The sequence below is a fragment of the Amphiura filiformis genome, chromosome 11 (genome assembly GCF_039555335.1).
Source record: "Amphiura filiformis chromosome 11, Afil_fr2py, whole genome shotgun sequence".
Classification (NCBI taxonomy): domain Eukaryota; kingdom Metazoa; phylum Echinodermata; class Ophiuroidea; order Amphilepidida; family Amphiuridae; genus Amphiura; species Amphiura filiformis.
The window spans coordinates 52,027,385-52,041,056 of record NC_092638.1 but is presented as its reverse complement, the minus strand read 5'-3'; the positions used below and the strand labels follow the sequence as shown (position 1 = coordinate 52,041,056).

At 36.9% G+C, this 13,672-nt stretch overlaps 1 protein-coding gene across 2 annotated transcripts in view; it reads left to right on the top strand.

Annotated features, from left to right (window-relative positions):
- LOC140164981 (uncharacterized) overlaps window positions 1–13,397 on the top strand; it is a 128,662-nt gene extending 115,265 nt beyond the window's left edge. For both annotated transcript variants that reach the window (XM_072188387.1, XM_072188386.1), the window contains exons 8-9: window positions 184–338; window positions 2,166–13,397. In XM_072188387.1, coding sequence (XP_072044488.1) covers window positions 184–338; window positions 2,166–3,908 — 1,898 coding nt within the window. In that variant the 3' untranslated portion in view covers window positions 3,909–13,397. The remainder of the gene's footprint in view (window positions 1–183; window positions 339–2,165) is intronic.
- The last annotated feature ends 275 nt before the right edge of the window (window positions 13,398–13,672 follow it).

The following is a 13,672-nucleotide window of genomic DNA, read 5'->3' as shown; positions in this document are numbered from 1 at the left end:
AGTCCACCATGTCCTCAGGATTTGCCCATAAATTTCTCAGCAGAAAGTGCCCTTGCAACAATTTGCATAGGAACCAGTGGCATTTTCATGTTCAGCAGAAGCATTGCCCATGGCTCCTCCTTATTTCAAACCCTGGTCAGCAACCATTTTCAAACCATCATCTTATTTTGGTCTCTTCCACAGGTGTAAAAGTCATATTTCGTGTAGCATTAGTACTGTTGAAGCATACTCTGGGAAGGCCGGAGCAGATGGCTGAGGCAGAGGGCTTATATGAGATCATGGAAAAACTCAAAAACATTCCAGCAGAACTCATGGATGATGAGTTTATCTATCAAGAAGTAAGTATGATGTGTGTGTTTGTATTTAGTACTATTTACTCCCCATTCCAGAAAAATACAGCACTAACCTTTTGGGATTAAAAAAATATTATGAAGTTCTGCCAAATGAAACATAGCTCAATCCTAATCATTCATTTAGTCCTAACTGGAGAAAGCTCACTATTTTACTAATTTCTTGAAAAAAGAGCCAAAGATATGCATTTTCGGCATGTTTTCTGACTATAGTCACAAAAATTACAGACTTGTGTCACAGACTTGGAACAAGTCTAAGCATTCAAAATCTTGACAATATGCCAACATTTTGCTATAATTTTCACTTTTTTGTGTTACTTTAATTAACTGGTTGGTTATAAGAATGAAACATGTCTTTTCCAAAAATTAGAATGCATAAACTGAAATTAGTCTTAGTACAAATCTTTGAGCTTGATTGTCACAGCATACAAAAAAATACCCTAAAAACACATGTTTGTGGCCCATATTTCCAAAAATTGGCCAAATATTAAAATTTGACTTTTAATGCTAGTTAGGACTAACTAAAGGATTAGGATTTAGCTATGTTTCAGGGCAAAACAGGATAATATTTTTTTAATCCCAAAAAATTAGTGCTGTATTTTTCTGGAATAGGGAGTAGGGGGTGTGTGGGGGGAGGGGTGTTGCTGACATTTCACATATAAACCGTGAACCTCTCTGCAACAGGGACCGTTCCCAATTTCAGAGGTCTGCAAACAACCACTGTTGCATGTATTAATGAGATACGTCAGAATCGTGCATTAGATATACCCTCTGCAGTTTGATCTTATACACATACACACAAAAAATGGTGGAAAACATCCTCAGTACGTCAATAGAATGCAAACTCGGACATCCGTGTTTGCATAGTCCTAAACTGTGTCCACGTTTGGATGTGAACGCAGTACACAAAGGGGTGTGTGTGTGTTTTTGAGGATGATAACATATAAATGTGTTTGGGAGGGGGTGTCTTTACTTGATATAGTAATCATTTTAACTTATTGAAAATATTAGACCAATATGATTTATTCAATACATAATATTGAAGTTCTGAACTTGAATATAATTATTACACCACCCCTTAATGGTGACTAAGAAATTGGACTCATGATAACAAGGCTGTTGGTTCAAGTCACATTGTGGCCAAATTGTTGTGTCATTGGGCAAGGCACTTAATCCTGTTTATGGGAGAAGCAGATGACCCCCACAGCAACATTATTTTTGGATGAGAGTGTGACTCCAAGTCGCTTAACCCCCTGGACACTTACTGGTCACTACACTATAGCCAAAATAATAAATTCTCGATCATGAGAGGATGTACCTTCTGCGTCAGCGTATTTTTCATAGAATAACACGATCGCGCGACCTGCACGACCTAACCTTGACCTTGCCTAGCAACGACCGTGTGATTGGTCAATTCTCAAAAGCTGTGTTTGCGCCCGTAAGCGCCCGGTCTTTCTGCGTAGTGCACGCTCGGCGCAAATAACTGTGCGTTCCCAAGTTGGCTCTCATGATCGAGAATTTATTATTTTGGCTATAACAGCATTTCTGATTTGTTGATAACTTGAAATGCTCATTTTAATTGCCAATTATGACTAGGATTTAAACTATTTATGGTTAACCTTGCATTTGCAAATGATCGTATTAATACCCTTCTTGATTGGTTCAAAATTGGCCACAATATTCATTTTGGCCAATCGGCAGGTAGTTCTCATGGGGTTAAAGAGAGAGATTGGCACTTTGGTCTGTGAACACAGCTATTATATATGAGCCTTTACCATTACCTTACCATTATTTGCATTTATTTTATCCTTGCAGATGCTAAAACTGAATGTATTTGAGAAGGACCTGGAAGCAGAACATTCCTTACAAGTCGCCCGACGGCAAGTCATCAAACAACGTCAGACCGAGAGAGAAGGACAGTCTACCATTATGAGTAGAGACATTGAAGCAATACAGCAACGGCAGAAGAACGAGAAGAAACGCAAGGCTGAGGACAGCCCCAAGAAAGGAACTCCTCAGAAAAGTTTGTCCTCCTCCAAGAAGAAAACTGACGATAGTCCGGTGAAAAGCGGGACAAACGGACAGCAGGCTGTGACACCGACAACGTTGACACCGACCATCATTTCGGTGAAACCACTGAGTCCTTCACAATCTATGGATAACACGTCGAGCAATATGCAAGATACAAATGGAGCTCCGGAACATAAGGTACTGCCGCCGCAAGGGGAGAATGGTACCCCACGTCATAGAGTTCCACCCCCTTTGCCTCCGGGTGTTATACTGGAGGAGGAACCTGAAAAGAAAATGAAAGACAAAAGTATGAAGAGCAGCAAGAAAGAGAAGCAAGAAGAGAAGGAAAGGGAAAAGGCAAAATTAAAGGAAATGAAGCAGAAAGAGAAGGAAGAAAGACAGAAACACAAATCGCAGTTTAAGACAGCAAAGGAAAAGAAACACGAGAAGGAAATTGCGGAAAAGATGAAGCAAAAGGAGAAAATAGAGAGAGAAAAAGCGGAAAAAGCAAAAGAAAAGGCGGATAAAGAGAAGGCAAAAGCGGAAAAAGCAAAATTGGAAAAAGAAAAGGCGAAAGCAAAAGAAAAGGACAAGAAAGGATCTAAGAAAGACAAGAAGAGTAAACAAAAAGTTGGTTCGGTTGATGTTGTAAATAGCGATAAATCACACGAACCACAACAAGAAAGTGCTGCAATTCAGGGGGGTGGGACTTTACAAACTTTAGAAACACAACATGTGCATCTGACTGATCCAAAAGACGCTCCGTCTCCGGATCCTAAAGATGTTCCTTCTTCTAAGGAAGGCAATGGACATGTGATACAAAGTGAAGAGAAAGCAGATGATACTGCTGCCGCGGAACAAGTGGAACAAGCAGAACAAGCGGAACAAACAGAAGATAAACATGAACTTGTAAGTGAGGAGCAAGATACATCTAAAGCATCTAATGTTGCCGCAGAAGATGCCGAAGAAACACTGTTACCTGGTGTGAGGAGAATACAAGTGCAAGAAGCAGCTGAACATAGTACCACTGATAATTCAGAGGTGCCCGCAAGCACCACTGATAATTCATCGGAGGCGACACCCGCAAGCAATATTCCAACGGAAACGGACATTGATGCAACTGAAACCGACGTTGTTGCAGACTCGGTGCAATGCGAAGCTATTATTAAATCGGAACCTGTGGATGAAAGTTTATTAGAAACATGCAATACAAAGCCACAGGCTATTGACAATGCAAGCGAAGAAACAGAGACCAAAGTTGAAGATGTCGTAAATGTTGAAGATGTTGAAGACTTGGAGCAACAGGAGGATGAGAGTCAAAGCAAAGAAGATGGTAAAGGTGATGATGATGAGAAACCAGATGTTACAGTTAAAAGTGAAAGCGAGGAAGGACCAGAAGAGGATGTTTCTAGTAAAGCAAGCTCGGAGAAACAGGAAATTGCAGATGCTGACGGAGAGGATGAAGTAGAAACACATATTGATGATGCTGAAAATGTGGTGGTTGAAGATTTAGATGATGCGTCACCAAAGGGTGTTACTTCATTATAGAAAAATGGAGCAGCATTCACAGTGTGTTCGTATGAGGTAAAAATGTAATGTTTATGGTAACTGATACCTAACTATTATGCATTTTTTTAAATGTTAGAAATGGGGAATGTGCAATTTACTTTATTATTCATGTGCCATGCTGCTATAACTATTATTTAGGATTTTTCCTGTATGTTTTGTATTTATTTACACAAGGAATTAAGATTTTAAACAGTATGAAGTATTTCTAGAAACACTACAAAGTATTTCTAGAAACACTAAGAAGTATCTCTAGAAAAAGGAAATTGTTTGTAGTTTATTCTTTAGAATCTCAAAAAATTGTCTGATTGTAGTAAATTGGGAGAGTTATAAATTGCCAGTTTTGGACATTTTTTTATATCTAATGTTAAACAATTTGAATATTTTTGTTGATTTTATTCACTAAATGTTTTTAAATGTGGCTAAAAATCAACACTGAATCTTTAGCAATTGCACATTAAACATTCCAAATAATGCATTGGGCTATTCCAGTTGAAAGCTATACACCCTATGGAAGGCATGACCTTAATCCTCCACTGACACAGGGAGTGTGAATTTTAAATGGGCTCACCTGAATTCAGTGACTCCATTTGAAATCTACACCCCTGTGTGGGAGATTAAAGTCATATCTTTCATAGGGGGTGTATGTATTTCAATTGGCATAGCCCTTATATTTCACACATGGAATCACCATGTGGCATAGGGTGAAGTCACGACTGATGCACTTTGTAGTTTGGCAATATTGAGCAGTGTCCTTCAAAAGCGCAATCAAGCTTTTTTACAAAGTTGGACAAAGTCCAGAGTTTTATGCAACAATACATTATAAATTATAAACTTTGATCTATAAAATTTTTAAAAAATGCTTGACCCAGTTTCACAAAACCTTCAAATGCATCTTCACTGCCCGAACTGTTGAAATTGATGACTTTAAGACAGGCTTTTAGTGACAGATTTGAGGCCTTAAAGGCACAGAATGAAACAACAGATGTGGAAAAGAGAGCGAGTATAAACAGACCAGTAGATACCAGTTGTAGTCCTACTAGTCCAAGGCGTATTGGATGGTCCAGGGAAAAGTTAGCCCATATTTGCAAGACCATCCATCCATGCCTTCACGATGAAATAAACCTGTCTAGTCTGCTGTTTTCCAGGGAAACAAGCATTTCCAATTGGGCCTTTAAGCCTTCGACTCTGCACTCTAATTTCAAATTGTGATAACTTGCGCTCCAAATGCAGTCACAGAAAAGTATGTGATGGCAGTACTAAATGCATCTACCTTAACCTATAATGAATTACGAATGTATTAAAACTTGTTATGTTTTCTGTTAAACATGACATCAAGGCAATTATATTCTGTATGGTCAGTGGTAAAAGCCAGAATTTCTAAATTGTAAATTCTATTTTCTCAATATGTTAAAAACACTATAGAAAAATGATTCTATTTGTGTACATCGTGGAACATTCATCTACGCTTGTTACTCCGCAACTAATGCTAACACACGAGCGTACAACGCTACTCTACACGTCCATATTAGCGAGGTTATCTGCGTACAACAGGTTACTAACCACAGCCACGCAAAAGAGTATGTTCCACGATTTACACAAATAATTTTTCTATAGCAAATCTGAGTGTGAGTGCGAATTTCAATTGGGGTTACCTGAATATATGGCTCCATTTGAAATCTACACCCCGTGTTTGGGAGATAAGCTCATTTCGCTATTATATTCTTTAGTGCACCTCAAGTTCGGTAGTGACATCAATGCTTTTTTGCTGTTGCACTGCAAGCATGTCGACAAACTGCCCTTGTACATGCCAGTGTATGCTCTGCGTGATTAACTTTACGCGCACGATTTGATAATGTGACCAGTGAAGTACTTGCTATATCACTCCCGAACTAGAAGAGAACCACTGTATAGATACTGAATTTGACATACAAACCAAAATATAAGCATGCAACCAATGTCACAATGATATAATTCTGAAAAATCAAAATTCCATTTCCAAATTTTGTAAAATTAAAATTCCCTGTGAAATTCAATTGTTCAACAGTAAAATCTGTGTTATTGAATGCAATATACTTCTACTGTGGTCATAGACGTGTGTGTGTTAAACTATGAAAAAGATTAAAAGGATGTGGGTTTATAATGCTTGCAATATCCCATAAGCAGGGACAGGCGATTTGCGCGGAAAAAATAGCCAATTGCGCGGAAAAAAAGTTCCGCGCAAATCGCCTGTCCCTGGCCATAAGTCGGAGAATAATGTTAGATACAATTTTATACACACTTTTTGAGAGTTGCCAACAACCTTTGCTCAATTGCTTAAAAACTGAAAATGCATTGAGAGTGTAGTATTCATCCTAGTCTTAAAAAATAGCAAGAATGATTTTGAACCTAATATTAGGAATACCATATTTGGAAACTGCATGTGGAGAAATTGAGGCCAGCTACACTGCCTAGAAATCCAACCCAGGACCTTAAGTTTTCAAGGCCTGTGTCAAAAGCACTTGGTCAGGGGTGCTTGATGACACTAAGCAGTAACTCAGAGCTCTTCCTGTTTATAGTACATTCTATGATTAGCATCATAATGCTCTTGGGACCTTATGGTAGCTGTAACATGCACATCCTTAACCCAATATGGGCAGTACCAGCCAAATTATCAAACTCTAAGAACTATTTTCATTGGTTACAAAGAGGGCTGTATCATGTATTAAGCCAATCAGAGATATGGTAAGAAAACGTCAGTCATGCTGAAGGGGATTAAGCTTAAAATCTAAAAGCTATATTTTGATTGGTTACTTAGATGTGTATATCATGTAATTAGCCAATCAGGGATAATGTAAGTAAAACAGTAGTGACTATGGGGTTAAATTAGGGCCAACCCAAACAAAAAATCTTATAACAGAAGAGAGGTTACTGGCTTGGTCTGTAGAAACTCTCAATTAATTTTTGCCTTGCTAAATTTTTGTTTGTGGGTAATGTTTTGAAAAGTATGGCATGTTGTTTAATTGATTATAACAATGTTGACAACATCATTATGTAATAGCCAACACCTGTTCTGGCTGTTCCAGGTAATTCACTTACTCTTTATGGAAGGCATGACCTTAATCTTCCACACACTGAGTGGGAATTTGTAATGGGGTTACCTGAATGGGTGACTCTATTTGAAATATATACCCCCTGTGTGGAAGAATAAAGTTGTGTCGTCCATACGGGGGGGTGTGGATTTCAACTAGAATAGCTGATTCAGTACAAGCTGATCCCTTTGATTGTTTCTAGTGAAATATCTTAGGGTCTGTGCAAGAGAGTCATATCTGCAATAGCTGCCGTGTAGATATTTGACAATTTCTGCATTCTATATTGTACAGCATCTACAAATATTACACCTGGCAGCTATTTGAGATGTGGCCTTAATGTATGAACCATTGGGTATATTGTATTAATGATAACTTGGAATTTTGTTATGAAAAAGTACATAAGTGAATTTCAGTGTGTGCAATATGACGAGAAATGTATATGGTGCCGTCTAAATTCTGCAAGTTTAAATTTATCAATAGGCCAGGCCTGTTATATGTTATTTTAATTCTGGAATTGGTGAAATTAATTATTGTAAATGATATTTGTTGATAAATTCAAATGTTGAATGTATTCATATTTTGCTTTAACCCGCTGAGCACTACCTGCCGATCTAACATTGCCTCTGATTGGTCAATTACATGTTATCGTCACTTTAATCACCAATCAGAATGGAGCTTTGTAAATAATTCACCCTAATTTTTTTGATTGGTAAAATTGTTCTAACAATGTTGCTGATTGGGCCAATATTGATAATGAAAACTTCTTTTTGGCCAATCGGCAGGTAGTTCTCATGGGGTTAATGCATTACATTGTAGTTTTCACTTCAGAGGAATAAATGAGTAAATTCTTGTGTTTCAGGCCTTTTACCCTGCTGCTCAAGTGTTCATGTAACACTGGGGTCAAAGGTCAAAAGCCAGATTAATTATAAAAACATGGAACCTATGCTATTGTGAACTATTTAGAGACCAAATTTCTGATATTTTATTGTGCTAATAACTAGTAATGTTTTGTGGGATATAACAATAAACTGCCTGACTTAAATCCAGATATGACACGATCTGGTCCATGGAGGACAAAGGCGGCAAATTTGAAATTGAGATAAAGGCAAAATATGGAGTAAAAAAAGTAAATTTTCAAAAATGTCTCCTTTAGCCCCCCTGGAGCAGATCGCATCACAAATGAGCTTTATTATCAAATGTGCTCATAAAATTCACTGACCAATAGATAAATGTATACCGACTTTTAACGTGTTGACAAAGTTAAATGCAAGTATAATGTGCATAACAAGATTTTAATAGAGTTGTTAAAAATAAACTGAACATCCAGGGCCCATTTCACAAAGATTTGCAGTCAATCTTAAGTTTAATTATCATTATGTAGCAATGAACTAATCCACCCTAGATTTGAATCTGCTGCTCACCAGTCATTTTGCTTGTAATGTAAATCGTCCAATCCAATTCCGATCCGAATCTGTACAATACTAAACAAATACATCATACACTCCTTGAGAAATCAATTAGGGCACCCACTGCACAAAGCAATTATCAATTTTGACTGATGGCAAATAGTGAACAGAAGGAAAATCCAGTTTAGACCACCTACCTCTGATAAACACCTTGAATTAACCAACTTTTCCAGGTATAATACGCCATGTTAGTTAACTAACTGCTGCCGTGAATTTTCAACTTGTCCAGGTATAATACGATATGTTAGCTAATTGCTGTCATAAATTTTTTGAGCCAAAATACTGATTCCTTAAGGCTAAAATAGGTCTGATTTGGAAATGACCGGTCAGATCAGTTGGTGTTTTATGTGTGATAGATCAAATGTAAGATTGATTGTAAATTTTTGTGAAATGGGCCCCTGAACTGGCATTTGTTTTAGTAAGTACCAATATATCGATTTTCTTCAGAGAAGCAACATCAGACCAACTGGCAGCATTCTGATCACTTTGTTTACCCATAATGCTGGGATGGACCATGGGTGGGGGGTGCATTAATGTATAAATGTGTGTACATTGTGTATCATTCTTGGGAGCCCTCTCCCATCGTGAATCAGCAAATGCCAGTTGCAATCCAAGCACCCCCTTTGGAAGACATGATCTTAATCTTCCATACATGGAGTGTGAATTTCAAATGGGATTACCAGAATGACAACTCCATTTGAAATCTACACCCCCTCTGTGGGTGATTAAGATCATGTCTTCCGTAGGGGATGTATGGTTTTAACTGAAATAGTCCATTGCTGCATAAAACGAGTAAGCCTGATGATGTTTTTCAGATGAATGGTACTGTAGCTATGGCTGTACTCACTTTCATACTAGCCAGTCTGGCATGTTAACCCTAAAAAACGATCTGTTCTCCGACGGCATAGTTCAATAACAAGCATAACTCAAATAATTGAACTCAAGTTGTGGGGTATAAGTTTTTGTACCCAACTCACTCAAAGGTCATTTCTATGCATGTAGAAGCCTATTGGGGTTGAAGAACTGTGTACTGACAGATGAGCATGGTTGATGATACTATTACTATAAAAAACGATCTCATCTCCGATGGCAAAGTCCAATAAAATCCATTTAGCAAACATAGCTCAAAAGTTGACCTCATGTTGTGGGTATGAGTTTTTGTACCCAACTCACTCAAAGGTCATTTCTATGCATGTAGAAGCCTACTGGGGTTAAAGAACTGTGTACTGACAGATGAGCATGTTTAATATCATAACTCTAAAAACCGATCTCATCTCTGATGGCAAAGTTCAATAACCTTCATTGAGCAATCATGTTGTGAGTATGAGTTTTTGAACCCAACTCACCCAAAGGTCATTTTATACACGTAGAGGCTTTTTGGGGTTTACTGACTGATGAGCTTTTTTGATATTAAAATTTTAAGATTAAAATTTTAAGATTAAAATTTACATTAAAATGTAGGCTGTTAATGTGCAGACATGACAGTGCTATTCAGTCACTTTTCAAAATATTATTATTGCATATGTATTGACTAGCCATTTATCCCAAAGATTATGTTCCAACTCAGTTAAAGTATGTATCCTAGTAGAGCAAATATGTCTTCCCTAAAAGAACACTAGAAACACTCAGTTTTTGTAGAAACAATTAGAAACACTCAGTTTTTGTAGAAACACTCACAATTTTTTTAATCTCATTAAAATGAGATCGATCTTAATAGAGGGTTGAAAGTTTATTGTATTACAAAGATGTAGATAATCCCAGTGATTTAAAAACATTTGTAGATATTAAACATGATATTAAACTGATGCAATTCCAACTGTAAAAAAAGGTGTTTTTATAAATGAAAAAAAATTATATTATGTAGCATTCAACGTGCATATATACAGTAGCAAACATTGGACATATTTATACTCGATGTAATCTCTAAATCTTTTACAATTTGGGCATTTGTACAAATTTGCAGCGTTTCTATAAGTTCTATTTGAATGACCATTATATTTGGTAATAAATGTATGCCCCCTATATAGCAATAAACTTATTTACTGTGCTGGTTGTGGAAGAATCTGTTAAAGCCATATTATAACATTTTCAAACAAAATAGATTAGCATTTCTTTGCCATAAAATGTTAGCTTTTATTGTCAGATATACCCCCTTTTAATTTGGAGCCGAACAACTATGGCAAAGCAAAGAACATGGGAATTTACTACCAGCGAACATGTCGCCAATACGACTCCTTCGGTCATGTTGCGGTATGACCCTTTGTTGTGTATATCACCATCCCGCACGCCGTACGTACTGTGTGTTTATGAACATCATGTATGCGTTAGACTAATAATTCCATCGTAATAATAAAGCGCTGATTCCAGCGTTTTATTCAAAATCTCGGATTTTGACAAAACTACAGCACCTAGAGTCTTGATTTTTGCAGGGTATATTGGTTTAATAAAGTACAATTTAATCGTGTAAAAAGTAATTTTAAAAATTCAGTGAGGGCGTCTTCCTCAGCAAATGTTGTAATATGGCTTTAACTACAAATATGTGCAAAAGCTGAAAAAGAAAAGAGTTGATATAATGTGGGTTTGCCACTGAAGCGTTTCTTTTATATAAAAAGTTTTTTTGGTATGAAAAAAACATTTGATCTGTTTGTCAGTGTGATCTTTAAATAAATAAATTTTGGGACGGGTTGAAATTTTCATTTGAGAGGTTCGAAAATTTGAAAAAGAAATAATACAAAGGTAATTTTCTTGTATCGGAGGGGTTGGAACTGTATTTGAGGGACTTGGAGGCAATTTTTCACCTATTTGGGGAAGGGGGGGGGGGTCAAACTCCCCCATAAAGACCACACTGATGTTTGTTCATCTTTAAATTATACTGTTTCAATCTTTGAATAAAAGCAATATTTTATCTTGTAAGTTACCAATTGCTATTCTCACAAGTGTTGACAGAATCAGAATCAGTTCAAATCTATGTTGCTAGTCTATCATCAAGATCCATGCCAAGTCGTAAGTAGCATATAAATTAATGTACATCAATGTCCAAGTCCAATGATTATCTGTGTTTAAGCATCAATCCATTTAGAACCAAGTCCTAGCCCAGTTTTAGAGTTTTCCAGTGATTTTGCTGACCAAAACAGGGTCATAAGCAGACTTGAGTTCTCAATCACTATAGACATTGGCAGAGCTAGACTCTGAGTGTGATGTCTGACGTCACTGTCAATCAAACTCTCTATGGCCTGTGATTGGTTAGTAACGAGAGTGGTATTATCTGGTGCCTTCATCAGAGAAAAGGAATCGCAGGAATTAGCGGATGATGTCGGTACTTTTCCTAGGCAAAAAGCAACTTTATAGGCATTGTTGATATGATGCCTTCAGCAAAAAGAAAGTTTTGTATATCCAAAACCTAACTGTTTCCCCTGCATTCTGACATTACAATCATCACATCAAATCGTAAACAAACCATCTCTGAGTTTGATTGACGTCAGACGCAACATGCCGAGTTTAACCCCTGAGCACTACCTGCTGATCTAACATTGCCTCTGATTGGTCAATTACATGGTATCTTCACTTTAATCACCAATCAGAATGGAGCTTTGCAAATAATTCACTTTTTATTTTTTGCATGGTGAAATTATTCTAACAATGTTGTTGATTGGTCCAATTAATAATGAAAACTTCTTTTTGGCCAATCGGCAGGTAGTTCTCATGAGTTTAACTCTGCCAATGATTATAAGCCCAGGATTTCTGTATTTTAACTGTGAATATCAACACTGGACCAAGATTATATTTTCTTCAAATAAAAAAGACCAAAATATACTCAACCAAATTTGTCAGTGCAAAAAAATTACAATGTCAAATAGGATTCTAAAACCAGGAACATAATGTGGAAATGGCAATTAGTATTATGGTGTTGTAAAGCTTTGAATAGTCAAGGATAAACCTTTGATTTGCTAAAACTACGGTATCAACAACCTTTGACTTGCAAAACTTGCAATCAACTTTTTCATGGTGGATCTCATTGGTCAACCCGGTGTAATGAATTTCAGGAGTTCAATCTGGTCCGATGTTTTTTGATTCTCATGCAAAGTTAATCAGAATCAGCAGACTCTCATCGGTATAGTTTACATGCTGATGGTTTATGAGTTTAGGGGAAATCAAAATTGACACTCGCAAATCTGTTTTGAAAAAATGTTAAAGATTTGATTCCCTGATGTAGCTATTTCATGTGAAATACATACACCCCCTATGGAAGATATGACCTTATTCTTCCACAGAGGGAGTGCAGTTATCAAATAAGAGTTACCCATTCATGTAACCCCATTTGAAATTCACACTCCCTGTGTGTAGATTAAGGTCATGTCTTCCAAAGTGGGTACCGTAAACGTTTGCCTAATGGCACACCTGGGCTCCTTTGCCTTGGGGTAAATTTCATGTACAAATAGAGAGCTCCCTCCTCTAAAAATCCCAACAAGAATTAAAGATATGAGCCCTTATTTGCTGGTAGGATTTTTATTGGAGGGCACTTTAAGTTTGTGCCTAAAATTCAGTTATGTCAAGGGAGCCCATAGCGCCATTTGATGAACGTTTACAGTATATGGATTTCAACTGGAATAACCCAAATTTCTTGACAGTGTGGTCGTTTGAATTCCCTGGGAATGCATATTAAATTGTGTAATGGTAGCTATAATTATATTCTTTATAAAAATGAACTCTCTATTCCACCTAAACCTCTATCTTATGTGTACTATCTGTATAAAGTTGTCTTTTATACATAGCCCCAATTTGTACAGTTTTATCTAGACTGTGTATATGACTATAAATATGACCAGTGGTGAATTCTGTGTAGTAGGAGTCTATAGCACAAAAAACACTAGTAAAATATGGACTCGTATCTAATCTAATCTGAATAAAAATGAAACTGAAATTGTCTAAATAAACTTGTGAATGCATACACAGCAATTCTCCTTCTTTTATGTGTACGATATGGTACGATACGATATCCTCAAAGACGTTATACCCAAAGAGTACTTACTCAAAATAACCCCATTTGTAATGCTATTTGGTAAATCCGCTCTATTGTTTTTTTCATCGCTCAAGGAAGGCAAATGGCGTAAGAGCCCGAAATCAAACGCTATTTACGTCTTTCAGCTTATGCATTACAGAGGTTTACATACTTGGTGCTTAGGCTGACGAAAAAAGAAACACTATTTTA